This window comes from Hippichthys cyanospilos, chromosome 19 (assembly GCF_059441005.1).
Source record: "Hippichthys cyanospilos isolate Australia breed blue-spotted pipefish chromosome 19, RoL_Hcya_1.0, whole genome shotgun sequence".
NCBI classification, from domain to species: domain Eukaryota; kingdom Metazoa; phylum Chordata; class Actinopteri; order Syngnathiformes; family Syngnathidae; genus Hippichthys; species Hippichthys cyanospilos.
Window position 1 is genome coordinate 16,252,201 of NC_142387.1, and position 27,586 is coordinate 16,279,786.

The 27,586-nt window shown below is 48.2% G+C and overlaps 3 protein-coding genes and 1 long non-coding RNA gene across 10 annotated transcripts; 2 read left to right on the forward strand and 2 right to left on the reverse strand.

The window, feature by feature from the left end:
- Positions 1-873: 873 nt before the first annotated feature.
- LOC148408155 (uncharacterized) lies at positions 874-8,582 on the reverse strand. Its single transcript, XM_088401735.1, has 8 exons — positions 8,527-8,582; positions 6,817-6,970; positions 3,900-4,196; positions 3,402-3,686; positions 2,991-3,320; positions 2,353-2,460; positions 2,212-2,277; positions 874-1,749 (listed from the first exon to the last, which is right to left on the reverse strand). Exons 2-8 carry the CDS (start codon positions 6,896-6,898, stop codon positions 1,676-1,678), a joined length of 1,242 nt encoding a protein of 413 aa, XP_088257861.1. The 5' UTR covers positions 6,899-6,970; positions 8,527-8,582; the 3' UTR covers positions 874-1,675.
- On the forward strand, positions 2,207-17,966 carry LOC148408156 (gamma-aminobutyric acid receptor subunit rho-3-like). Of its 6 annotated transcripts, none has more exons than XM_088401733.1 (12): positions 2,207-2,489; positions 2,575-2,655; positions 10,267-10,718; positions 11,182-11,294; positions 15,302-15,369; positions 15,437-15,660; positions 15,821-15,903; positions 15,985-16,122; positions 16,285-16,372; positions 16,499-16,560; positions 16,628-16,759; positions 16,826-17,966. In XM_088401733.1, the coding sequence occupies exons 3-12, from the start codon at positions 10,582-10,584 to the stop codon at positions 17,194-17,196; spliced, it is 1,416 nt and encodes a 471-aa protein (XP_088257859.1). In that variant the 5' UTR covers positions 2,207-2,489; positions 2,575-2,655; positions 10,267-10,581; the 3' UTR covers positions 17,197-17,966. The 6 variants fall into 6 exon arrangements, with proteins under 6 accessions (XP_088257859.1, XP_088257858.1, XP_088257856.1 ...); XM_088401730.1 differs by adding an exon at positions 5,208-5,287 and having other exon boundaries at positions 2,208-2,489; positions 16,220-16,372; positions 16,499-16,759; XM_088401734.1 differs by having other exon boundaries at positions 2,208-2,489; positions 16,220-16,372.
- LOC148408157 (uncharacterized) lies at positions 14,770-17,127 on the reverse strand. Its single transcript, XR_015863596.1, has 2 exons — positions 16,468-17,127; positions 14,770-16,389 (listed from the first exon to the last, which is right to left on the reverse strand). It is a non-coding gene; the product is annotated as an uncharacterized LOC148408157 (long non-coding RNA).
- A 393-nt stretch (positions 17,967-18,359) lies between the features above and the next one.
- LOC148408158 (uncharacterized) lies at positions 18,360-27,167 on the forward strand. Of its 2 annotated transcripts, XM_088401591.1 has the most exons (14): positions 18,360-18,412; positions 19,968-22,811; positions 22,888-22,996; positions 23,433-23,531; positions 23,606-23,654; positions 23,726-23,862; positions 23,936-24,036; positions 24,107-24,220; positions 24,564-24,800; positions 24,904-24,962; positions 25,036-25,203; positions 26,025-26,082; positions 26,155-26,286; positions 26,370-27,167. In XM_088401591.1, the coding sequence occupies exons 2-14, from the start codon at positions 19,989-19,991 to the stop codon at positions 26,448-26,450; spliced, it is 4,167 nt and encodes a 1,388-aa protein (XP_088257717.1). In that variant the 5' UTR covers positions 18,360-18,412; positions 19,968-19,988; the 3' UTR covers positions 26,451-27,167. The 2 variants fall into 2 exon arrangements, with proteins under 2 accessions (XP_088257717.1, XP_088257716.1); XM_088401590.1 differs by lacking the exon at positions 18,360-18,412 and having other exon boundaries at positions 19,892-22,811.
- Positions 27,168-27,586: the final 419 nt, after the last annotated feature.

Sequence of the window (27,586 nt, forward strand, 5' to 3'; positions counted from 1 at the left end):
AGCGGGCTCGGGGAGAACATGCAAATTCCACACGGGAGAACTGTGGTGATTATTTGTGTGCACTAAATAAGTAATAACTTATGTTCAGACTCCATGACCTAAATGAATCAGGTACTTGAGTACTCATTAAAGGATTGAACGACTTTCGCCCTTACTTACTTCCGGTGCTTGATTATTACTAGGAATGGGGCCAAAGCGTCCAATTACAAGCATTTGTGCGTAGTTGACCAGAGCACCCGGATCCTCCTGGCGCCATCGCAAATGGGCGCCGATGCTGGAGCCCCCTCGCGTCCTTTTGCTCGACGCCGTCCCGGAGACGTCCAAGGAGCCCGCGGCCTTTGCCCTCAATTTCCTCGGTCTTGTGGACTCCGCGGTGTGGAAATCCTGCCCCGTGGCCCACTTTGCGCATTTTGGTTTGCCCCGCTGGGCCGTCGTCACGGCAACGTCTGCCGTCCAACACGACGACGCTTCGGCGTTTCGAAATATTTGAAGGCGCGCACCCACCCGGCCCGCATTCCTGCTCGGGCCTCTTTCGCAAAAGAACATCTGGATCGCGTTCTCTCTCGCCAGGGGAGCTCAACGCCCAAATCCGCAAGGTTTGTTTTTGAGCCTAACCCTAACCCAAGGAAGTCTTTCTGTTACACTTTCAGCTGGAAGAGGCACACAAATGCATACGGGTGACACTTTCACCTGTCAAAAATTTCAGCTCCTTTGTGGAGGAAAAAAGGACATTTACCCACCGGTGCAGAAAGTACATGCGGATTCTAGTATTCTATTATAGTAATCATATAAAGTTTAGATGTTTATAGTATAGAATATACAGTATACTCTATAATATAATGTAATAATTAAATGTTTCATTTTTCCACAAAATTGCATGAAAATAAAGACAATTTATTGTTTGTCACTATAAAAAAACTCACAAGAGGACAACCAACCGACACCTTGAAATACGGCCTGGTAAATGTACCTTCAAATAAAGCCTGGTATTGGTCAGATATTTGGTATCAGTACTTACCCATATCTGATTAAATCCATTTTTTTTCTTCCAAATAGCAGGTATCAGCATTCACCATTGGTGTATTTTTGCCCAAGCTTCCGCCACCACCAGAGGGAAGCATTTTACAGTTTTTTTTTTCTCCCTGGTCCGTCATTTGTCAGACGCTGATCTACCTCTGTCTGCAGTCACACTAATTCTTTTTTTTTTCTGTTTTAGTACTTACACTTAAAGTAAACACCATGTCTGCGGTTCTACAGTGGTTTCGCTGCAATTGAAACACAACACAGTAATATAAGTGTAACACGAAAACAAAGCCAGCTAAGGGGTGGAAGGCTGCAAATAACAATCATGTCCACTGGATGGCGTTATCATGCCCACCCCTCAAAAAGGGACTGAAAGAGGCACAGAACGGCCTAGAGGTGATTTTTTCACCCGTCAAACCTTCAGCTCCTTGTTGAAACGAAAAAAAAAGTAAAAGTACAGTGTAAAAAGTACATCGCACATGAGCATTCCAAAGTATGTACATGGTCAGATCAAGTTGTCCAGCAAAAGAAGGCTAGAGTGCATTTTCTCATGAAAGTTCGCAACTATACATCCGTGTCATAAAAAACGTCTTTACAACAGAAACCGAGTTCAGTGTGTGTATGCGCGTGTGTGTGTTGAGGTTCCGATGGGTCAGGAGAGGCCCGACTGTCCGTTGTTGCCAGCGGCTTGTAGACGATTCCTGTTTTCGCTTTCTCCCTCCACGTCTAAACAAGCCACAAAATAAAGAAATACTTCACACAAATTGTCAATTGGTCAGATGTAAAAAATAATAAGAAAATGCAATCCTATAGGCGATATAGTTTCAATTATTCAAACCACCCAATGGGAAATTGGGATAAAAGTTCATTTGTAATATGTTTAAAAAAAAAAAAAAAAAACTTTATTTTGCTCATTTCCTCAAAAGATATACAAAATGAAACATGTCTTAAAAGATTCCTTGCATCATGCAAGCATGGGATATTTTGGTATTGTACTCATTCAATTCAAACAGTCAATTATGAAAATTATATGGGAAAACAGCAGGAAAGCACATTTTCCTTGTCAAGACAAAACCAACAACGCACGTCATTTTTTTCTTCCTGTGTCGTTTCAGGGTCGTCGCAGTGGGGCAACGCAATGTTGCCATCTAGTGGTCATGTGAGTTTTCATCCTTTACTGGTATTTACCTCTGACGGAATTCAGCTCGGTTTGTTCCTCTGGGTCACGCGATTCACGAGATTTGCTCGTGCTTCCTGTCTCACACATACACACACATCGTGAAGGTCTGCAACTCACACAGAGACCCAGAAATGTGTCGGCGGTCTCACCTCGCAGCTTGAGGTAGACCAACATGGCTGCCAGCGCCAGGACGGACACAGCCACCACCAGGCCCACCACCCACCAGTACGACGTCTCCCCGGAAGTGCTACGATTGGCTGCCAAAAACACACGCGCGCACACACAGGTAGGTTTTCTGAGTCTCCGTTTTTTACCTTTTCATGAGAAAAGAAAATGCTTAATTGCTGTTTCGTTTTTGTTTTTTTGCTAAGAGAAGAACAAATTGAACCTAGAACATCTCGGCACACTAATCCGTCCCCGGATTGACTTATTTCCTCTTGTCATCCTGCCAGGTAGGTTTTTTCTTTGTTTTTTTTTCATTTTCTGTGGTATATCTATGGATAGAGCGACGCTGATATTCAGCTTTTTTGGACTTTTTAAAAATCATCTGCTGATCACTAATGGATCAAATCAAAACTGTTAACTGTTTGTTTAAAATGTCTACTTTATAAAACATCTCTTCCATAATTTCTTCCTACAACTCCAGTGATGGTCCCTAAGAGCATTGAATATGGCCTAGTGTGGGCCCGATCCTTTGAAATATGGCCTAGCGTCAGTCGACACTTGGAAAAATGTCCTGTTATCGGCCCGAGAACCGATGTTGATGTTAGCGCCCCCCGGCGCTCACCCGAGGGGGAGTCGAAGGTGACGTCGGAGCGCTCGGTGTGCGTGTTGTACGGCATGGAGAAGACGCAGCTGTAGGTGCCCTGGTGGCGGTCGCGCTCGGGGTCCATCAGGCGCAGCGAGCCGTCCCCGAAGGGGACCCTGAAGCCGTCCAGCTCCACGTGGCGCTCCCAGTCCGGCGCCGAGCCGCTGCTCCCCGAGCGGCTGTCGTAGGTCAGGATGTGCGCCGGGTCCTCCTCGCCGTTGGAGAAGCTCCAGCGGAGGACGGGGCTGTTGAGGTACGGCGGGGCGAAGCAGGGGATGCTCAGATCCCGACCCTCGTTTCCCCTTATCGCTGTCGGGCGGGAGAAACGTCACAAAACGTTCGCGTCCGGAGGCAACGTTTCGAGTCCCGAGAAGAAGGAACCGCTCCGACCTCTCTCCCGCAAGGACGAGGTCCAGGCGGGCCCCCCGTAGGAGGCGGCCACCTTGCAAATGTAGATGAGGTCCGGCTGGCCTTTCAGAACCTTCAGCCGGCTGTCGGCCGTGTACAGGCCCCGCTTGTCGGCCAGCATGCGCGTGATGGGCCGCAGGTCCTCGAAGGTGGGCGGCTCCGTGGCCCAGGTGACCCGCGGCGGGGGGAAGACGTCGCGCACCGTGCACTTCATCTCCTCGTAACCGCTCATCCGCGACAGCTCCAGGGAAAGGCCTCGGATCGGCGCTGGGTGCACAAATCAAACTGGGAATATCAAAATCGGCTCCAAAACGGACGGATGAGGTAACTACCGACTCCACTCGGGTAAAAACGTTTGCGTTTTTAGCCCCGCAAACATGTGCGACAAATCTATCGGCGCCGGCTGAAGGCCCCTAGACCATAGTTTGGACACGGCAGCTTTATGGAATTAGTTTCCCACGGAATAATGATTAGACGTACCCTCCACCTTCAAGACGACCTTGGCGCTGTGCTCGCCCCGCGACGTGCGCACGTGACAGCGGTACGTGCCGCGGTCCTTCAGGCCCGCTTCCCTGAGGACCAGGGTGGCGTTGCCCGCCCGGATCATGGGGGCGAACACGGCGGCCCGCCCGGCCGGCGGACGGCTCTCGGCCTGCGTCTCGCCGAAGCTCAACATCACCTCGTCCCGCCGCAACCAGCGCACGCTGTGGTTGGCGGCGGGCGGGAAGGCGCACGGGAGGCGGCACTCCTCCGACACCAAACACGTCACGCTTTCCTCTGTCGCACAAATAGATGGGAGGGAATTACTAAAGTCCGAGTCCCCCGGTTTTCATGAAAAGAAACCAGATTTTATAACAAATATTTGAGAAATATATGAAAGTTTTTCAATTTTCGTTTTTATTTAAAGTATTTTCTCACCCAAACTTACTGGTTAGAGTAACGTCTCTGTCTCCTAAAATAGCAATTTGTTTGACTTTGTTGTTTGTATACTGTGAGATTGCCCCCTAGTGGCTGGTTAAAAAAAACAAAAACATACTACTGATGGGGAACTATAAGTACTATGAGTCGCAGGGTTCAAAGGGTGCTAAAAAGTAGCCCGAAATTTGCTGTAGTCTACCAAGTAATCTGTTTTCTTTTACGCCCAAAGTGATATGACACCATGCTCGCAGTGACGTTATTGTGGTGGGTGTCACTTCCTGTTTGGAGCCTTGTGACATCACGGGCAGGCTATGACCGGGCTTGCTCATTAAGTCAAATGAGGAAGCGGAGCACGCATGCTCCTCCTACTTTCCGCTCTGTTTTCTTTTTGTCCACCTGCGCACGTGTTGCGCTTCACCCCCGAGGCTGTAAAACGAGGCCCGCCTCCGCAGGCCTTCCTCGGGCACCCGCCCGCCCGCCCGCTCGCTAGCAGACGGGACGGACGTTCCCGTCATTCCTTGGCTGAATCGCGGCGCGGACGCTCGCCAAGCACTGAGTCAACTTGGCTGACTCGCTGCGGAGATTAGCAAAGTTTTAAAAAAAACTCCCCCATGTGTTCACCTGCTCTTTAGGAACAAAGTCGTGGAGGTGTCACTTTGGGTTCAGAGGTCCTGACTTTCCATTGTTAATGCCAAACCTGACAAGGAACTCAAAAGTTGTTGTCACGATAAGAAACACACGTCATCAGGAAGTTGCTTTATCTCGAGCTAGCCAGTCGTAATCTTGATCCTCAATCAAATGTGTATGAACATAAATCAAGACCATAAAATGTGTCAAAAGGCCAGTAAAAACAGACATATCTGTCTTTAGATCGGAGTCTTTAAGAGGCGGAGCCCGGTGAGTTGGCGCGTGAGCACCTGGGTGTGAGCCGGGGTCGACAGCAGCTACATGTGAGTCTTCTCGGTGTTTTTATTTGAGTTACCGCTCCCCCTTGGTTCATTTAAGCAATCCAAGCAAGAAATAGATAAATAAAATAAAACGGCTCATGGACCCCTCAGTCCAGCTTGTTTTGAAAAGCACGACAGTGTTGCTAAATCAAATAAACGCCAATAATAAGGAAAATAATAATAATGTCATTGAATTTTGATTTAGTTTAATAATAAAAAATAAGTAAATGTAATTTTATTTGAATTAAAACATATATAATCCTAATAATAATAAATACAATAATAACAATTGAATGTTTTTTTATTTGGTTTAAAAAAGGCCATTTGATTTACTTTTAACAAAATACCTAAATAAATAAATAAATGTAATGTCATTTCATTGAAAAAAAAATAAATCAATTTGTCACTTGTCAAAAGGTGACATGCAATTAGTCTGCGGTGGAGTTGAAAGGTCAGCAAAACCCCCCTTGGCACATTTTTGCCCCGCCGTTCACTTGCTGTTAACGTGTCCCGACAGGCTAAAGCTGCCTCATTGTGACAATCGTAGCCCAGCAAAGCGGGAAACAAGTTAGGCATTATGACAACATCTCTGCTTATGAATGAAGAAATAACCGATGTGGAAATTTCGAGTCATACGCGTCAGCGTACAAAGTGACGCCTCGACACAATCAATCAGGTCATTTCTATCAGTGCAATGTTTCCTTTTGAGTGTAGCAAAGGAAATAAATGCCCATTTAAAATCAATGAATTTAGGCAAACTTCATCAGAGTCCATTTTTTTGTTATTATGATGATGACGTTGGAAACGCTCGTCTGGCGCTGATCTTTTTGGCGAAGCCGGCCGCCGCGCGAAAGCCGGCTTTTGATTTTGAAAGTTCTCCCGAGACGGGAACGTCCTGTCAAACTATCCCGGGGGAGGCCGGCGGCTATCGTGCCCCGAAACGACCCGGGCGCAAAGAAATGCGGCCATGAAAGGAGCGTGGTCCCGAGAGATAGGGCGTGACTCCTTCTTGTGACCGGCCGACAAGTCAGGGCCTAAATTCAAGGCCCGGGGCCTTATACGGGCCACTCCGTCATTTTACTCGGCCTGATAAGTTCTCCATCTTTGTCTCCTCACCTAACAACCCCGGGGAATTTTTTTTCTCCTGCCAAATACTCTCTAAATCTAAATCTCGCGGGCCAGAACCGGCACGTACGAAAGGGATGAATCCGGCCCGCGATAAATGACAAACTTGAAATGTTATATGATTCATAGATGTTGCACTTGTACTATTTTAGACTGTATTAAAAAAGAATACGTTTGAAGTTGCTGTTTTAAAGTTCTATATATATTGATTTTATTGGTCCGGGCACCCCTGGATTAGGGGGTAAAAAAGGCTTTATGTCAGCGGGGTGTCCCCGCTTTGATAGAAACCCCCCCTTGCGTGAGTGTTTGCGCCAAGTTCTTGCCGGATACTCGATCCAATTGGGTCACTTGTCAAAGCGTGAGGGTTGGCGAGCTAGGCGACGGACAAAGACCTTTTTGTGTCTCACCCGGTGTCTTGTCCTGCGCCGAGGTGGCGGCGGCGCCGATCCGGAGCAGGAAGCAGGCCCACATGCAAATGAAGGCCCGCATGGTTTTTGGCTGGGAAGCGGTGCCGTCTTCAGTCCATGCTGCGCGCTGCTTCCTGCGGGTTTTTCTTTGGATCTTTGCGGTTTGGCAGCCCCCACACACACGCGCACGGAAAAAAGAGCAGAAAGGCATCATTACACAGCGGTTCTGGCTGATGTGGACACAGGAAGGCGCGTAACGTGACAGAGCATGTGCCGCTCCTCAGGGAGAGTCCAGGTTCTGATCCCGGAGGATTTGGCCCTTTCGCTCCTCTTTCAGCACCTCGGAGCGAAGCTTGAAAAGTCGGCTGAACGTTTTTATTCTTTGACACCCGTCCTGTTTTGTTTGGCGTCTCTCGCCGAGCCGATGAGCGAGGCGATAGAAGGCAAGAGCTTGTCACGCTCCAGCGCAAAGCCACATAAAGCGTGCTGATCCACCCCTGATAAGTGCGCATCCATCGCCAGAAAAAAAGCGCAAGCGGAACCTTTGCGGACCTTTGCCGCTGACGCAAATCATAACGTGGACACGTCGGGCCCGTCGGTCTTTTTTATCGCTTGACTGCCGCCGCCAAATAAAAACAAGTCAGTGGAATCGATGACAAGTCAAAGATTAAAATGCATCTGCAAGCGCAGCCGGCGCTCGATATTAATAACAGCTTTATTATTAACTACTTCATCAGCTCGGTGGGACTCGATGATTCCTCTCCTCTCACGGGAAAATGAGCTTGATGGATTCATAAAATGGAGTGCATTTCTTTCCTGGAAGAGTTGGAAAGACATCAAAAGATTTGAAGACTTTTTGTAGCAAGGCTACTCCTGAATTCTTTTGACATTAATTAATTTTTCGTGTGAGATCATATCTGAGAGGTGTGGGACTCCAGGAGGACACGATTTGAGAAACTAGAGTGAGGCGTTAACTAACGAAGCCAATCAACAAAGTGAGAGAGCGGGAGAGAGGTTTACATCGTCAAATCTCCCGTAAACACTTATGTCTGAGAGCTGGACTACAGGAATCAGTGGTCATGTAGTCTGAGGCGAGCCATCTCACTGTGAGAGGAGTGACATTAAACATTCCTCACATTCGATACATCTGACGAGTAAGGCATCAGTTCTAGCACGAGAGACGTGTGTATACTGTTAGGTAACATGAGAGAGGTTTGAGACTACTTTTCATCATTTAAGGAGTACATTTTTAGGAGTATATTTAAGTCGGATGTTTTACACTTGTGACTAAAGTGAGACAAAACAATCATATGAAAAGCCAGATCAATTTACCTGAGAGTGGTTCAATGCAACGCGAGAGGAAGCCATCACGTGAGATTCTGCCCCAATTAGTCATGCGTGGTTAAGAGTAAGCAAAGAGAGAGACGTAATGAGTATATTTGAGGAACGTCAGAGAAAGGTGAGGTCAGAATTCTTCTGAAAAGTCAGAGATTTGTCATTGCATGAGAGGAGCAAGAATAAAGTGAGATTCAAACTAATAAGAGATTTGTTACTTGTGAGAGGAATGAACCAAAAAAGCCCGTAGGAAAAGTGATTTTAACACATCTGCCAGGTTTGAAATGAGAAAAAAGTGAAGATTCGGCCCCGATGAGCCCGGAGCGTTTAAACACGAGAGAGGAGCGAGATGTGACAAAGTTGGGGTACACTTACATCGACTTGAGGCCAAAAAGGAAGTGCGAGCGAGAGAACCCCGCGAGCGTCTGAGCCCGACTGGCTCAACAGGTTATTTAGAGAATAGGCGCTCGGGCGCACGCTCCCTCTCGCACGCTGGCTTGTCTCTCTCACCGTGGGCGGAGTTTCCTCGCGCACACACTGGAGCGTTTGCTGAAATGTCAGAGGGGTTTGTTTTCAAAGGACATGTTGCGCACTCATTTAGTTTTGTTCACAAGTGTGTTTGTTTATCTTGACGGTTCTCGGTTTATGTGAGATTTTTTTTTTTTTTTTTTTCGGCCAAGCACCCCCTCACCAGCGCTAAGCGTTTTGGTTAGATGCGGAAACAACTACGTGAAACTGAACACCGCGCCATCCGTTAAACTTTGGAACTACTTTTGGAGTGCTATCTCTTGGCGTATTATTTTTGTTCTACTACTCCATCCTTTTGATTTCTCTCTCATTCGCCCAAAATTTGCATAAGATGCCAAATTTGAGCCGAGTCCGCTTTCTTGTTTCATTCAAAGCAAAGGCAGTTTTTGAGGTTGTCTTGTATATAGTTTTTAAAAAAACAATGTTTAAAGCAAAGCAATACAGGAAGTTGGGTCAATTTTTTACCGGAATTCAAAGGAGCCCAATCGGAAGCGCGTAAAGCAGGCAGGTGGACGAGGTTCCCCCGAAAAGCATTTGCCCGAAGAAGGACTTCCCGGCTTGAATACCGGACCCAAAAGCTTTGGCCCGCTTTGCAAAGTGTGCCACCTTCCACATTTACAAATTGAAAAGACGGATTATTTGCGGCCCGCGCATCACACCTACCGATACATTGTGCGTGCGCCATTTGCTTTCGCCACATTGCGGGGACCAAATCCTGAAAGCCAGGATTGGGTCTGTCTTCGCGGGGACCGTTTTGGAATCGGCACAAGTTGGGATCAGTTTTCCGGGGTCAAGACTTGCTTTTCGAGCCTATGTCGGAGTTGGTTGAGGTTAGGCTATCTGTTGTGATGGTTAAACTTGGGGACGTGATGTCAGTGGGATGTCCCCACTACGGTAGAAAAAGACCTTTGTGTGTTGTGCGTTGGATTATGACTTTGCAGAGATGTAATTTGAGGTGTGAGATGAGGTAGGATTAGATGCATTTTGTTGGGATTAGCGGGGCGACTTTATTGTTTGATTGCGGCTTTGCATTCTTTTGTTTGCTCGCCTGCCCGTGCGCACGCACACACACACACGCACACACTTGTACACACATTTTTGCACAAAAATGTTCATGAAAAACATGCGCACACATAATTAGGAATAAAGAAAATTGGCCAGACCGAACATCAGTGCCGCTTTTTTATATTTTGAGGTCATAATTAGCATTTTGCGGGCCGCATAAAATAATGCGGCGGGCCGAATTCGGCCCCCGGGCCTTGAGTTTGACACTTGGGACTTACAGGGTCAGCGGCTCCAAATGCTGACTAGAAAGATCCGAATTAAGATTTGAATATATTCAAAACTAATTCCCTTTTTCCTGAAAATGATTATCGGTTTAAAATATCGGTTATCGGCCTCCTTGACGACCGATAATAGGTTTCAACCTTGAAAAAAAAACCATATCGGTCTCTCTGAGATAAACACACGCGCAAAAAAGTTAAAGGCGGCAATCCCTACAGGTGCTTGATTTTGCCTGGAACTGTGACCAAATCCTGATTAGTGCTGTGTGTTTTTGTGCACGCCTGTGTTTTTGTGCGCGTGCAGGTTGGAAAAAAGATTGCTGCGGCGCCGGATAAGAGGATTAGCGCGGAATTAGTGTCATTCCTCTATCGCCGGGAGAAATGGATTCATATCGATTTTAATCAGAGAGAGAGAACAATCCGCGGATGAAGCGGGCGAGCAGACGGACGGACGACGCCCACTCCAGAAGGCGCAGCTTCCCGGAGATGAAGGATGCGGCGGGAATAACAAGAAGAAGAAGACGAAGAAACGATCCCACTTTCCGGGACGCGTCTGGAAGATGATGGAGGCCGCGGCGGGACGGCGGGAGACGCCGGCCGGGATGGCGCGCCGCCAAACATGAAGGTGGACGCGCTGGCCTGTCTGACGGTGGCCGTGGCCGGCCTGGTCGCCGCGGCGACCGGCGGACGCAGCTCCGGACGCAGGAGGCACAAGGAGGTCTTCCTCGGGGAAAACAGCAAGTTCAAATTTGGAGGGTGAGACGTGAATTTCCCGCTGCTTTTTTCTCATGCTGGGGGTGCAGAAAGGGAGACGGGAGAAGACGCTATCTGAAAATTGATTTGGAGTTTCAACTGCTATTCCGCTCCCCACCTGGGGTCATTCTTCGCTCGTAAATGAAATCAGGCATGTTACTGTTGTGTCGGAAAAAGATTGAGAAACACTGCGCTGATCAAAGGTTCCCCTTAGTTTGTGGGCATTATTGACCTCTGTAAACTTAATCTCTTATTTATTATTAGCTGTATGACATCTGGCTCGTCGCTAAACATAGCGAGCGACAAGCTAAATTGGCAAGAGTGACAATTAATGACCTTGTAATCGGATATAATCTCTCTCTCTCGCGCGCGCGCGCAACATTTTGTCTTCAGGACTGAGGCCACATTCCAGGAATTGTTGTGTTCATTTTGTGTGTTTGTGTGTGTGTGTTTTTTTTCCGTACAGACGTATTGACTACAAATTGAAGAAGCAGGACAGCACCAAAACGCTGCTGATCAAAACCGAACAGCTGCTGAGGATCGAGGAGCACGACTTTGCCATGAGACCGGGATTCGGAGGTTATTCACACACGCGCGCACAAACATTTGCCCGCTGTCATCCCAGCGCAGAGAGAAGGTCCCCAACTACTACAAGATCAAATTGTGTTGCTGCTCTGCGTGTGATAAACTAGCAAATATTTGAACTATTTCCTTTTATGGGATTTCATGTTAAGATAATGGATTTATATTGAAATATAATATTTTAGCCTCCTAGTGTTTTTTGTATGCTTTTCCTTTGATATCACACCTCAAAAAGCTCAACGGTAGCTCCAAATTTTCCTCAGGGGTTAAAGCATGTGTCTTATTAAAATGAGACGACGAGGCCGGTGGTTCTCTAGCTTTTTTTTTATCTTGAGTGACGACGATGATGAAGCCGACGGTACAAAAGACAAGGAGTACACCGGGGCGAGCGATGCGATGAAGGTCACTGGGGCGCCCATACCGATCCCAAATCACTTAGCGAGTGACCCAGATATTACAATTGTGTGCGTACGCGTTGACTCCAATAGGATTGTGTGTCCTCGCGTGCGTGTTATTGTAATATAACGAGCGTGTGCTGCCATTATGTGAGTTGAGGGGGTCGTGTGCAATAATCTGGATTATATTCCTGGTCGGGAGCAGATGGAAACAAAAGTCCCGTCCGAAATGCGCCACGCACGGCAAAAATATACAACGAGCGCCGCCTCAAAGACATCGGGGAAAATTTGACGTCTCGCGGGGAGCGAAAAATGAAAAAAATGATCTGTGATGGGGCGAGCGGGAGTTTGAAAACAAACAAACAAAATGCCTCCCAAAAAAAGTTCTGCGAATGGAAACGGACGGTGTGTTCCTCCCCTTGGAGTGCGGGACCTGTCATTTGCTCGCCCGGTATGCGCACGCACGTATACACACACACACACACACACACTTTGTTCTCTGTAGTGTCACAACAGCACACGCTTGCTCAAAACAAATCCAAAGACGGATATATCAGTCCATTTTGCTAGAAAAGAATATGAAATTGCATTTGACTTTGTTTGGAGCCTAGCTCTTTTTTAAATGTCACTAATGACGATTGGGTATGACCCCTATCAAAATAAAGGCATACCACCTTTTGCAAATGAATCACTAGAACACAATTTAGCAACAGGTTGCTTTGTGATCCAATCGATTTGCTCTTAATTTGAAAAAAAAATATATATCCTGTTCCATTCCACATCATTCACACACCATTACATGTGCTTCTGTTTGTGTGTTGTGTTTTCAAAGTGTATTTTTCACCCATGTGGGTGTATTGTGTGCACCGGCTTAAAAGTGCAAGCGTTTGTGTGTCCCTGTGTATAATTGTAGCGTGCGTTTGTGCATGTGCGTGCATGCCACGGAAAACAAATGAGCTCTTCACCTCTGCTCTGTCCTGGGGACACTTGCTTCTCTCTCTCTCACACACACACACGCGCCAACAAATCACTCTCACTTGATCTCATGTCAACACAGCCTTTAAAGCAGCGGTGTCCAAACTATGGCCCGCGGGCCGTCAAAATGAGGATGCCGGGCCCGCGTCTTTATCATGACATACCGTATATATACGGTACTGTGATGTCATTGGTCCGGCCCACTTGGGAATAGATTTTCCTCTATGCGGCCCGCAAGCTAAAACAAGTTTGACAGCCCTTTTAGTCATGCTTATATGCTTGCTTGCTTGCTTGATTATAAGTTAAAGTAAAATAAATAAATGAATAAAGTAGACCTTACATCTTTCTATTTTTCTGTATGCATCCCTCGGGAAAAAAAATGAACACACCTGCTTTGAGACCTCGCTCCACAACCTTTAAGAGGCACGTCACACATACATGTTGAGCTGTGCGATAAAAAAAAAAGAAAGAAAATGCGTGTGTGCCTCAAACTTTCTCCTGACGCAAAGCATCGCATTTGAAGCGGCCGAAAGGGTGAAATGAAAAATAAAGTCTCCAAAATATCTTTTTGTCATAACGTTCAGTACGCTGGGACTGTCAGACCACCCTGGCCGGCGCCTCCCTCGTTATCATTATGCTAGCGTATGATTACTAGCGTGCATGTTAACGTTAGCGCTTGACTAGCGTGTCTCCGTGGGATTTCCTCGCGGTCGCGTCATTGCCAAAGGCGGCCCTTGTCATTATCTCGGCTTTCTGTACCGGGCCTCTCATTTGCGCTCCGATTTCTTAGCCCCTCCCAACCCACCCGAGACATTGCCTCGATTTGGTATTTGCTCATGGTTAGCATTTGAGCTAGCGCGTCGAGATTCGATCGCCATTGTTTTTTTTGTTTTTTTATGTTTCCGATATTTGGCGTCGGTCCGCGGCGATGAAAAGGTGGGGTAGCCCTGCTTTATCGGAAGCGCCAATACTTTTGGTCTTCGAGTGTGTCTTACATCTGGGGGACTACGGTACTACTTGATGCTCAGGTCACCAAAAAGAATCCAAGAGAATCCGGGCAATTTTCAATGTAAAAGCTTTTTCAAAATAAAATGTCTTTTAGACTCGGATAATACATAAAACGGAAATAATGACTTGTTTGGGTGTGGCCCACGCGGCTCCGTCGCAGTCGACCCACGGACCCCGGCAGGCCGCGGGCCAGTGTTTGGAGAGCCCGCTCCTCCAGCAGTCTGCCATTTTTGCAAAACAGTCATCACACAGTTTAGCAAGCTTTCATTTTTAAAATGGCAATCAAATTGATCCAATCCTTTACTCGGCCCCAGTGTACTGTTTTTGTAAGTGGTAAAACTAGAATAATAATAGTAATTAGTAGTAGGGCTGCACACTTGAATCTTCCCCAAAAAAATGACACCTGCCACTTAAGTTGAGTGTGAATGCTTTTCTGTGAACACTTTGAAGAAATCTCTTGAGGTGATGCCCTGCCAGCGTTACACACACTCAAAAAAAAAAAGCAGCTCACGCACACACATGGAGCGGGGTCGGCGTGTGATGTGGGAAAAGAGCGCATGAGTCACTCGCCCGCTGACTTTTTCCCAGCAGCCGTTGTCGTGGCGACGGCCTCTGCTGGAGCTTTGCGAGCTTCATTAGATAAAGTGTTTATTGAGCTGCTGTCATGCTGACGCTCAGGTGGAATTAACGCACACAATGGAACACACACACACACACACACACACGTAAAGGGAGGCAGACGTAACGGCGAGCCCAGCCAGGTCAGTAAGCAAGCCCAACCCAGGCGAGTCCCGGACAGGCCGCAGACGTGGTCAAAAAAAAAAAATAGCCTTTTCATCACCATGTTGCTCTTTCATGACGGAAAATGGCCAACATTCCGTGCACCTGCAGACCGGACCGCACCAAAACCACGACAAGCACGAAAACAAACATGTTTTGGACATTTTCCCCCATCACGTCACATTTTCATCTTCCTGGCCGCAGATGAAGCTTACCCTCCGATATTATTGGATGGAAACAACAACACTTAAAAATGGCCTCACTAATGACAATGCACATCTGTATATACTTGAACCAAATCAAAGCATACAGTATGTTTTTGCAAAGGAGTCCCTCAAACTCAATTTATTGATAAGTTGCTTCATGTTCCAAATGAATTTGCTCCTAATTTGAAAATAAAGCTGATACAGCTGCATCTAGTGATGAGCAAAAAGAAAATGTATTCAAAAAACCACTCTCATTTTGGATATTTTTGCAAAAGAATCACATCTACGTACATTCCCTTATATAATTGTAGTTCTAGTAATTGTATATTATATAACATAGGTGGGAGACATTATGGCGGAAAGATAAGAATCAGTTTGTGATTGTGGGGGATGTAAGTGGAAGGCCATATACTATCAGTCCATGCAATCACTGCTACCTTCTTTCCCAGAAACATGGCAACAGGCTCAGTATTGTTCCATCATCATGTTTCATCATGTTCAAAATCACAGGCGCATTTTGTCATTGTTGTAACTCATAACAGCTGCAGGAGACTCGACAATTCCAACAGAAAATGTCCTTGTTTACCAATATGGAGTGACCTGTTTAAGATTATTCTAGCAGAACGTTTTTGCCCGGCAGGAGCGGCCATCCCGGTGGGCATCGACGTGCAAGTGGAGAGCATCGACAGCATCTCCGAAGTCAACATGGTGAGCGCCCCTTCCCGTTGGCGAACGCGACCGTCCGCCAAAAACGCTGACGCCGACGTGTGGGCAGGACTTCACCATGACCTTGTACCTGCGTCACTACTGGAAGGACGAGCGTCTGTCCTTCCCCTCGCGCAACAACCAGAGCCGGACCTTCGACTCGCGGCTGGTCAAGAAGATCTGGGTTCCCGACGTCTTCTTTGCGCACTCCAAGCGTTCCTTCATCCACGACACCACCATGGAGAACATCATGCTGCGCGTCTACCCCGACGGGAACATCCTCTACAGCGTCAGGTGTCTCCCTCAAAGACGTGTCCTCGTTTGCTCCCGAACGAGAAAAAGATGAACCCGCCGCTCTCCGAATAGAGCGCCGACTCGGCAGCGGCGCCAGAAAGGTCATTCGAGGACAAGATGGATGCTGTCTGGCCGCTGAGGACTTTTGTGGTGCTTTCAGGGTCACCGTCACGTCTCTGTGCTCCATGGACTTCAGCAGCTTCCCTCTGGACACGCAGAACTGCTCGCTGGAACTGGAGAGCTGTGAGGCGCACGCGCCGCACAACGTAAACGCACCGATAGGTTCTTAGCCGTTTTTGGTGATGTGTTTCCCGGCGTTCCCAGACGCGTACAACGAGAACGACCTCATGCTCTACTGGAAAAACGGCAACGACTCCCTGAGGACCGACGAGATCGTTTTGTCTCAGTTCTTCATCGAGCACTTTCATCCCTCCAGTGGCTTGGCCTTCTACAGCAGCACAGGTCGGGCTTGGGCTTAGGCATCGTGTAGTAACGGTCAAGGTCAGGGACTAAGAAATGGATCGTAAAACCCCCTCGCGCATGTGTGTGTGCGCTTCAGGTTGGTACAACCGGCTGTTCATCAACTTCATCCTGCGGCGGCACATCTTCTTCTTCATGCTGCAGACGTACTTCCCCACCATGCTGATGGTGGTCCTGTCCTGGGTCTCCTTCTGGATCGACCGCCGGGCCGTGCCGGCCCGCGTCTCTCTGGGTGCGTGCGATAATTCACTTTAAAAACACAAGCGTGCACCTTGTCACTCGCGGATCGGGTCAAAGCTCATAGAATGTTAGGTCTTGGCCGAATACTTTTGTTCCGAATGTCCCGTGTCCCTGGCAGGTATGACCACCGTGCTGACCATGTCCACCATCATCACGGGCGTGTCCTCCTCCATGCCTCAGGTCAAGTCCTCGAGCAAGCGCGCACACAAAAGACGTTTGAGCGCTGATTGCAGTCCTGTCCCCGCAGGTGTCCTACGTGAAGGCGGTGGACGTCTACCTGTGGACCAGCTTCCTCTTTGTCTTCCTGTCTGTCATCGAGTACGCGGCGGTCAATTACTGCACCACCCTGGAGGAGATGAGGAAGATGAGGCGGGGCAAGGTGAGCGAACTGGGAAACGCCGCCCTCTAGTGGACGAGCGTCAAACGCGCACGTCCGTCTTCCCAGCTGCCGTCCACCTTCGACGCCAGCCAGGCCATGGCCTTCGACGGCTGCTTCCACGACAACGATCTGGAGCTGACGCCTTTCGCCCGGGGCCCGGCGACGGAGGCCCCGACGGCTCCCTCGCCGCAGCGGGACCCGCCGCCCTCGGAGGGGACGCGCCTGCGCCGGCGGCGCTCGCTGCGCCGGAACGTGGACCTCCTGGTCAGCAACAGCTACATGATCGACTCGTACTCCCGACTGGCCTTCCCGCTCTCCTATCTCCTCTTCAACACCATCTACTGGAGCCTCTACTCCTGACGTCCGAGGGCCCCACCCGTTCGGCGGCGTTCGTATCCAGACTGTCGTTGCGATGTACGCGTGCTCTTCTTTGCTAGTTCTTGTTTTGTTTTGAATGTTTTTTGGCTGAAAGTCACCCCAATGACATATTTTTTTTTTCTTTTAAACTGTCCCAAAAATGGCTGGAACAAATTAACGAAGTAATTAATCTCTTTAGGTATTGATTTACCAAGGCGGTCAAATGTTTTTGGTAATTAGGTTCCATAATTGCCCAAATATAGTATGCACCCGGAATTTTGGAGGGCTCAATTTCTGGTATTTTTTACAGTATGTTACTGTTTATAGGATCAAAACGTCAAAACTTTCGCATCATAGAATCAATCGAATCTTCCTTAAATTTTTGTATTTTCTTGTGTTCGTGTTCGTAAATTGCATATTTGTTGCGGGTTAAGTGTGTTTCAGATTTCCCGCGTTGTGATCGATCAACGGCCAATGGAACTAATGTGCTCCAAGCGGTCATTTTTCCTCCGTTGGCTCAGTCTGCTCAATTCTTTTATTGCAAATAATGCCGTTAACAACCTCAGCTAATCCGAGCTGTCGTTACCCTCAACGGGCACTGGCTGCTAACGGTCAACTGACGTCCGCCCGCTGCGGTAGGTATTTTAAGTAAGAATAATATAAAATGTACATCTGTGCTTCAAAATTGGCTTATGTGGCTTGATGTTTTGATCAAATCCTATTTTAGGACCAATTTCTACAGAAATCTACACCATGCCAAATGAACCGTATTTTTTTTCTTGCAACTGTATGAATTTGTGCCAATACCTGACAATTGTAATAAAACCACATTTTGAAAAAGACCCTGTAACTTGAGACCTTCTTTTAGCTTTGTTTTCATCCTTCTCACAGTGAAGCTCAATTAAAAAAAAGCTTTGAAAATAGAAACATGACTAAAAGGGTGAACAAAAACATAAACAGATAAACATGGATGTAACATGAATATCACCTATTTGTGCATCTATGACATAAATGGAACCACATGCCATACAAACTTCTTAGACTAAGTTTTGTATTTCAGTTACTGCAAAAAACAGTCTTATATATATTTTATAAACTTAAAAATAAAATCACATCAAACGTTGGTTCGTTGAGTCCAAGTTTACATCTGTTAGCTATTTTACGTCATTCACGCAAAGCAGGAAGCGCGCTGTTGTCGTAGCAACCTAAAACTGCTTCTGCGCATGCACGACGGAAGGGGCCAAACGACTCGAAGATCGCGCGCACTGTTTTTGATTGACAGTTGAGGGTGCACAGGTGAGTTTCTGCTATTTATATCTACAATCCAACTTTACGTCTTTGACCACACATAACATATACTATTTTATTTAGTTTAAGTACAATTTTTAGGTAACCCTTGTTGTTTTTCTTCCACATTCTACTCGTAGTATTTTGGCCACTTTCTGGAAGTTTTCTAACGAAGTTGGTTGCGCCATTTCAAAATTTAAAATTTAAAGATGTCATTATGTGGGTAAAATTTCAGCTCCCTAGTGTCTTTTTTCAATGTTCGTCCTTTGATGTAAAATGGCTCTGATGTAAAAGAAATTGCTAAAATGCTATCAAAGTGTCCCGTGTTTAGCTAATGCGAGTACTAAAGTCTTATGGAATTAGACAGAGCTAGCTAACGGCACAGGTTAGCACTCTACCTAGCTAGGCTAACTAGCTATCTCGGCTAAAAGGCTGAGCAATTGAGCTTAAAAAATATATATCTTTTTTTTAATCCAAAACCCTGCTATTGTACGGAGGGGGGCTCCGTACTATTGAGATGCTTTGTTTTGCCTAACATTTTTAATAGTGAATGCTAAACTATATAAATATCTTGTGTGAGTGTGAATGATCAGATGGAGTCCCTATGCCAGTCCTTGTTCCAGTACTGAAGAACTTCAAATTCGGAAAGTCTTAGTATCCGTTTATTCAATGCTACATTGTTCATTTTGACAAAACCGTTTCTTTGTTGGTATTTTTTATTTTTTTTTACTGCCATGATAAGGCCACCCTAAACACAGTTTTGGCCATATTTGGTATATAATTTTCTTGCTGATCTGAAACTACAGAATAAAATGATATGCATGCGATGTGTATGATTGTCATCACAAGTGCGACAAAATGCAGATTGTATTGAACCAGATGTTCACAAGCACTAATTAAAATAGCATTGCAGTATATATAGCATGTTAGGCATGAGATGTTATATCATTATGTGTAAACATGAGTGCATTTCCTCAGGTTTGTACTGAACAGGCTATGATCAGGCAATATAATATAACTACAGTATGCACGGTACAGTGAAAATTGAACATTGTCGTAAGAGAAAATGATTCTATATACGCTTGTACGTTTACAATCTATTTGAGCTGCAGTCCAAAGAAGCAGTTGCACAATGCAACCTTCCCTTTACAGCAGCTAAACTGAATTTGGCCGTGCAACTTTTTCTTCATGTGATTTTAGAAAGAGTAGCTTTCATCCTTCAGTGGGATAAAAGGACTAATGTACACGTTGATTCGGGGTGGGGCTAAAGCGGCGGGGGCTTAGTTATTGTAAGTGAAAGAGAAAGAAAGGGCGGGAGGGGCGGGGGGGTTCCCGCACTGTGATTGGGGGCCACCGGACCATGTGGCGTCCCGGCTCAGGCATACACACACTTGGTCGCATAGCGTTGTGTTGAGTGGCAGGGACATATGAACCCCTTCACATGGGCTATTCTGGGTGAGGGAGGGGGTTAGCGGGGTGAGGCCGGTGGGGAGTAGAGGCTCTTGTCTTTCCGCATATGAGTAAGCCCACGCGAGGACCTTCTGGTTTTGGCGTGTTCTTGCAGTCAATCGTCCGTCGTGGCAGGATGGGCTGCTGCTTCAGCAAGGAGGCCGAGCCGGACCAGGCCGGCGAGACAAGCAGCCTGCTGCGCACCCCGAGCCGGGACCGGGTCCATGACACCGTGGAGCAAGTCAGGCACCGGGCCGCGGCCGTTGCTCAGCACCTTTGTCTGGACGAAGAAGAACAAGAGGAAGAGGCTGGATCGGACCGCGGGGAAGCTGGTTCGGGAATTGACAGCAAGGTGCAGATGGTCATCTGCGACAAGAATCCCCAAGTGCGGATCCCTCACCAAGAAGAGCCAGCTATTCTTATCCCGGCCAGCACATGCGTTGTCACGGACTTGGCGGCCGGCGTGACCCGCTCCCCCACGCGCAGCTGTGAGCCGGCCCCCTACATGGAGGTTCTCTGCCCGAGTCCGGCCCGGCAGAACATTGTGGAAAACGCCACGCGCCGAGCCTTGTGGTTCTCTCAAAACCTTGAGGCTCACAAGCTCCTCCAGTCAGAAGGTCGTTGGTCCGGTCCCACTGGAGCAGGCGATTGTGTTCAAGTGTCACATGACCCAAAGTCGTCCCTATCGGGTCAGGATCAGGCCGCCCTTAGAAGTGAGGACTGTATTGTCGCAACAACGCTGGGTCAGGACTTCCAAACGAGGACTCGGAGGTTCTACAGCATCTGCTCCATCGACACCAATGACCTTGAACATGACGAACACAGCCAGGGACAAGCGTCTGGACCATGCGCGGGGCCCGGCCTATCGCAGACGGCCTCACTTCTTCCGACGGTTTCTCCACGGCTACTCGACCAGCACTTACAGCCGACGCCTCTGACCGGCGCTTCAGGTAAAATCCCAGACTGTCACGTCGACCCAAGAGCACACGTACCGATCTTGACAAAAGCAGAAGAGGAGTCGTGCGACCAGATGGCTGTTACAGAGCAGGTTGTTTCTTCAGAAGTCCAAACCCCAAAAGAAACATCTGCTACCTTCCAGGAGGACCGATCGGACCACGTCCAACATCCACAAGCAGCTAGTGAAAATCACAAAGATGTTCCTCATTCCCATCGAGAACCTGTTATCACGGAACAAAACATAGAGGAAGAAGGTAAAAATTCACTTCAGGGAGATGATAAAGTTCTTGCGAGCCAAAATGAGGAAGATGAGTCGAGCCACAGAAACTCCACTCTCATACAAGTGTCCTCCTGCGAAAGTGTAGAAGCTCCTGGACTAGACGATGATGACTTGGTTGTGCAGACAGGTCACCAGATGACGCAAACAGAGCAGAGTGCGTCTCAGAAGGTCCAAATTTCAAAGAAAACATCTTCCACCGCCCAGGAGGTTCACACCTACAATTCAGAACCAGCTATTGAACGTCCCAAAGGAGCCCATTCTTCTCCAGGGCCTGAGGTCCGAGAGCAACAAAACCAAGAAGAAGAGAAATACTACACAAATCCAAGTGTGGAAGAGGAGGCCATTCACAGAAACGCTAAACTTGTCCCATTGACCCCTCCCTTGATCACCTTAACCACCCCCTATCGGTTCGGAGGAGTGGAAGCTCTTGAACGATATGAGGAAGATGACTTGCGTGACCAGGCGACGCTCAGTGAGAAGGAGTCTCCAATGGTCCTACATTCAGAAGCAGCAAAAGAATTTCACTTCTGTCCACAATTTGAAATCACAGAACAGGAAATGGACAAAGATAATGTCCCTGAGGGTAAGAATCAAGAAGATGAGAAGACGACAATTGAAACGCAAGTATCCTCCCCCTCCGTCCTCTCAACTTCGCTCCACCAGTGTGGACTTTTAGAACCTCCTGGACTAATTGATGAAGAAGATGTCTCATGTGACCAGATGAGGCTTATGCAGCAATGCGGAACTTCAGAGCTTCACACTTCAAAGGAAATGCCTCCCGGCTTCCAGGACAACAATCGAGACCGCGTCCAACGTTCACAACCAGCTGACGAACATCTCACAGAAGGCCCTTGTGCGAGCTGCAGCCCAGAATACGATGTCACAGAAAAGCACATGGAGGAAGTAGACCCATGTTCACTCCAGACAGAATACCAAGATGTTCCTTCCAGTAAACGTGAAGAAGATGAGCTCAACCACAGCAAGCTGTCTCAGGCGCAGGTATCCTCTCCCCAGATCCGCTTGACCACACTCCACCAGTGTGGAGATGGAGAAGATCCAGAACTAGATGTTGGAGACTTGAGCATGAAAGTAGGTTCATCAGAGCAGAACGCAAGTAGTGGAAGCTTGCAGACAAACCCAAATTGTTTTCATACAAGCTCCTCATCTGTCAAGATGACATGTGGCGACAGCCTAGAATCTCCATGGGAAGCGTGCGAAGGGGAGCCAGAGACAACAGTCAGTCTCAAGGATCCTCCAGAACCAACAAATGGACCACGATATGATGGAGAGGAAACGGTGCACCTTACTTCAGAGGAGCATCCCAAGACCTCCATGTGTGCTTCTTCCGTCACGTGTCGTCCCGACGAGGTTTCGTGTCACCCGGAGGGCTCCGGCGCGCCAGTGGAACCCGACCAACTGGACGTTCATGCGCTAACGCCGTCTTACGAGATCCACTTCCCGGGTCGGGAGGCGCCCGGCGAGGAGAGCGAGCGCGACGGCGGCATGCGGGAGATGGTGTCGGAGCTGCTGGCGGAATACGCGGACGCCCCCGCGTGCCAGTTGGACGAGCGGACCTGGATGGAGGACGGCTGCCCGGCCTGGGTCCGGGGGGCGCCGCTGAGCCCGGATGCCACGCGGCATCTGCTGGGAGCCTTCCCGCCCAATCCCGTCCCGCCTCCGGGACCGCGTGAGTGGGCCTGGCACACGGAGCGCCCCCGGGACGTAAGCGCCGCTCCTTCCGTTTGCGCTTTTCGAGACGATGATGTCGAAGACGCTCGTTTGTTTGCCTTCCTTTCAGCGGCCGCCCGACTGCGCGCGGATCCTCAACCCCGATGCGGAGGTGTGGACGGGATGCAGCTATAACTCGTGGCAGGCTCAGCTTCCCCAAGAGCAGATGGACCTGCAGAGTAGGCTTCCTTCACCTTTTGCTTTTTCGCCTACTTCTACTTTTACAAAGCAGACAAAGCAGAAAATATGACACTTGGCTTAAGGACGCAAAGAATGAGAAGGTTACTTATAATTACCGAAATTCCCCAAATCGAAGACACACTTTTTACCCAAAAGTGAAGACCAGAAGCATGTGTGCGTCTTACAAACGGTTAAAAATTCGATTTTTTTTTCGAAGAAGATTGATCCGTCAGCCGCGATTTTACGCACGAATGTGCATTCTTATATCGGCCGTATTCTTACTTAGGGCAATTAACGTAAGGGGACGAGCTAGAGGGCGGACGTCATTTTCGAGCTATGATGATCACAAAAAGAAATGCTATGAAGAAAGATCATTTTGTACTTTTTGTGTGACGCTTTCCGGTGCGACTTCCATGTCATGTGGTTCCTTTGAAGATCCCTGCCCGCTCATAGACTTGGAGCACATGAGCGTAGCGCAGATGGAAGCCCAACCCATTGTAGCAGAGAACCCTTTCCTACCGGAGCTGGACACAGGTACTGCACCGTCCCCCTTCCTTTTTTGCAGGCCCGCTTCGCCGCGCGATCTCACGCCGTCGCGTCCTTTTAAGGTGAGCTGCAGCAACAGTTGAGGTCCGTGCTGGAATTCTGTCTGAGTAGGTAAGGAGATTGCGAGCGCCTTGCGCGCGGCTTGCGGGTGGGGAAAAAGCAGCTTCTGTGTTGGCGGCCAGGGAGCAGCTGGCCGGCGACTTGTACCTCCAGTCCCAGATGGATGAGGACCAGTACGTTTCCATAGCGACGCTGGCCGGCCTGCACGCCGTCAAGAGCCTCGGCGCCGACTTGCAGCTCGTCGCGGACGTGGTTCAAAGTCAGTGTTTGATGGCGTAACCTTGCCGTGGCAAACGTCAGCCGCTGAGAGCGTGGCCTTCCCCCCCCCTCAGCCGTGCCGCATATCCAGATGTCGCCCTGCGGGCAGAAAGTCCGGGCCGACCGCGGCCAATATGTCCTCATCCTGCGAGAGATCCCCGGCGGCACCCCTCGCCAGGAAAGGCCCGCCCCACCTCCTCTTCGTCTTCATCCTCCGCTCGCCCTCAATGCGCCCGTTTGTCCCGCAGGAGGTGGAGGCGCTCTTCGGGGTCGAGAAGCTGCCCAAATTTCTCACTTGCGAGTTCGTGAGCAGCGACAACTGGTTCGTCACCTTCAGGTCCGAGGCCGACGCCTACCAGGTGATTGACGGCCGTCACGGCGATAATGAAACGAAAATGCCGACTTTTGTATTATTATATGTGCTGATGTTTGAGATTTTGACAAATATCTGTATCTGCCCCCTGAATTATGTTGGATTTTTACACTAAAGTTTGTCGTCTTAAAAAAAAAAGAACATGCAAATCTAAATTGTTGTAAATCGGCCATCAATATTTTCCTGTTTACTGAAAATGAAAATAAGCTCCGTTGTTTTTTTTAGCACAAAACACACACTCAAAATTAAAGCAAGGCTCGGATTGCCCAAATAAAATTGGTTGCCCCAAGCCATTGTTTGCTCCGGCTTAAGTATGCGCGCGTCCGCAGGTGTACAAGTACCTGCGGGAGGAGCTTGGAGTGTTCCAAGGGAAACCCATTAAAGTGAGGATGAAAGCCAAATCAACCAGCTTCCCGTCTCGCGCGCCGCTAAACGGCTTCGGCGCCGCCCGCTCCGACTTCCCGGCCGATCACCGGACGTCCTGTTTGCCCCCGGACGCCTACGGGCAGTTTTACGATTTCGCCTACCCCGCGTGGTCCGGATCGGGATATTCGGACAGCGCCGAGGTGAGTCGCCTCGTCGAGCCGCCGCGTCGAGCCGCCGCGTCGAGCCGCCGCGTCGAGCGTTCCTCCTCACGCCGCTGAGGTCCCGGCGGATTTTTGTCTGCAGCCCGGCGGCGCCCCAAACGCGGCCTCGTGCGTCCAACTTCACGGCCCGCGCAGAAACAGGTCCGGAGCGAGAAAAGTCCCGCTTCGCCTTTTCGTCCCCTTCACGTTGTCGCTCGTGCTCCTTGTCGCGCAGGAGGGGGGGCCGGACGTCGGGCTGGAATCAAAAGGATTCCGCCTACCCGGCGAAGAAACCCTCCGGGGAGATCTCCGCTCCTTTCGGGCCGGCTCGGGGATGGGCCCACTCCAGAGGCGGCAGGCCTCAGCACGATAGGCGCTTCGCTAGGCCCTCGCTGCGAGGAAGGTAACAAAAGGCTGGGGCGCTTTTTGAAAGTTCAACTTATTTGGGTTGTTATTATTTCTCATTCATGTCATTTATAAGGCTTCAAATGATTACGTATATAAAAAACCATTACGTATTTAAACACCAATTCCGTATATACGCATTTGTTTTGGAGTGTTTGCGCACAACGTCGCAAAAATGCACTTTGGTCAAGCGCCGCCTATTTGCCTCATCCTTTTATGTGGCGCGCAAAATACTAATTGACTTCAGGTTTCTGATTAAAAAAAACACATTTGCAAGGTATCTTCAACTCTTAAAATGTTTCCAAAAAAAAAAACACAAGCATTTTTTGTTCCTAATCTTTTTTGAACAGTTTCCAGCCTCTGATTTCAAATTTAGTTCGAACACACCTAAAATGTATTTGATTTCGCAGTCATACCGCCCTTCTAACAGAAAGTAAAAATGTGGCCCACAATAAAAATGGGTTTGACACCCCTGTCCTCAAGGTTTTAGGGAGAGCACGCGGCGGCAACTTGGCAATCAACACGCGATTGTGTGTGTGTGTGTGTGTGTGTTCCTGCTCTACTATCGGTTATCAGTTCATATACTGGCTACTATCTTCTTCTCCAAGAATATTACGGCCATCCACACAGACCGTTCTACCCTGCGGTTAGGTCACGGTGTCTCCTTTCTTCTTCTTGTGCTTGCTCCTTCCACAGACAACTTTCTCTTTCACGATTCAAACAAGGTTACACTGCTAAATCAGTGCTTTGCAACACAATACCAGTAAATATGGGATAACTGCATTTATTCTAAGCCTATGTCATGGGTCCGATCCGCAGGTCTTTAAACGGCGGCCCCAGAAGGAGAGAGAGCCCGCACTTTCCCGGTGTCCAGCATGTAAGTTAGAACCGAGCCCGACCTGGATTTGATTGCGTTTTGCGCGACAGCTCTAACGGCGCCTACGCGCAGAAGGAACGTTTGCCTCCTCGCCAGCCGTCTCCCATCGAGCTCGGAGTCACCAACTTTCCGCCCCTCGGGGTGGAGAAGACCCCCGAACCGGCGGAAGCTTCGCCCGCCTCCGCCGATGACGTCGCCGGTGAGGTAAAGCATGGAAATCAAAGATGGCGGGTGGGCCGGGGGGATTGTCGGCCATGCGTGAGGGAGGTTGACTTGTGATTGAGCAGGCCGCCCAGAAGTTGAGCTACGCCGCCATCTGCCGGAAATCGTCTCCCGGCAGGTCGGCGCCTCCCGCCGAAGGCAAGTAGATGGACGGGAAAGGCTTCGGGCGCTTCGGCGGTGTCGGCTTTCAAATCTTTTCACGTATGTTGCTTTTTCTCACCGAGAGCGTGTTTCCTGCTCTCCACCTTTTCTTCCCACAAGCTTCAATCCCTCACATTCTGTTGCCCGTGTCGGTGAGGTTTCCGCAAACTTCTTGAAGTTTTCGGAGGTGTTTCTGCATGTTCTTCATCACTTTTAAGTGCATTTAACCAGTTCGATTTTTGAGGGCTATTCACGTCCACTTTTCTTCCTTTTTTGTTTCATAAAACACTATCTTTTCACGTGTTTATTTTATTTTTTCTTTTTTTATTTTTTCTCTTTTAAAGGAATGTGTTTAACCCAATTGAATTGACTTCCATCTTTCACATTCATATTGGAAAAAGTTTTGAAAAGATTCATGTTGGGTTCAGATTTTAGGGCATTAAAAAGGACTTTCAATGAGAATTTGCATCTGAATGGATAGTTTATTTTAACATAATGAGATGTCAGTGCAGTTCCCATTAATAAACAGACATTGTGAACGCAAAAGAAAGGACAATTTATCCGATTGTTCTGATTGTGTGACGTCTCGTGTTCAAGGGCTTACATGTGTGTTGTCTTTTTGTTAAGTTGTATATAATTCTGAGAAATATTAAAAGTGCCTTTTTCACTATCAAAAAAAGTGTGTGGCTTGTCCGTGCTGCTGCTAATATGTAAATAACGTTTTGGTGTGGGCGGTTACAGGACTGCTGCAGCGTAACTTGGTGTCCAGTAGGTGGCAGCCGCGTTCCATCGCGAGCGTGACCGGGAACGAGGGCGATGAGATTGGTGTAAACAACAACCATCTGTTATGAAAAACAATAGGAATTCGACACATTTAGCGATTAGGACGAAAGTATTTTTCCAACAATTTAAAAATAGCACCAGGTGGATTCAGGACACGTAATAGTCGCGTCTACGCTCCAGTTTTCCAATCATGGTGGAATTGGCTCGTTTTAGGGTCAGATCTGTTCACCTGCAGTGATTTTTGTTTAAAAGAAAAAAACACGTGAGACACCTCCCAAAAACGAAGCAAATCTCGAGTTTTCTCACATCGAGAATCAGTGATTTCGCTGCATTATCGATCAGCGATGATTTTTCCATG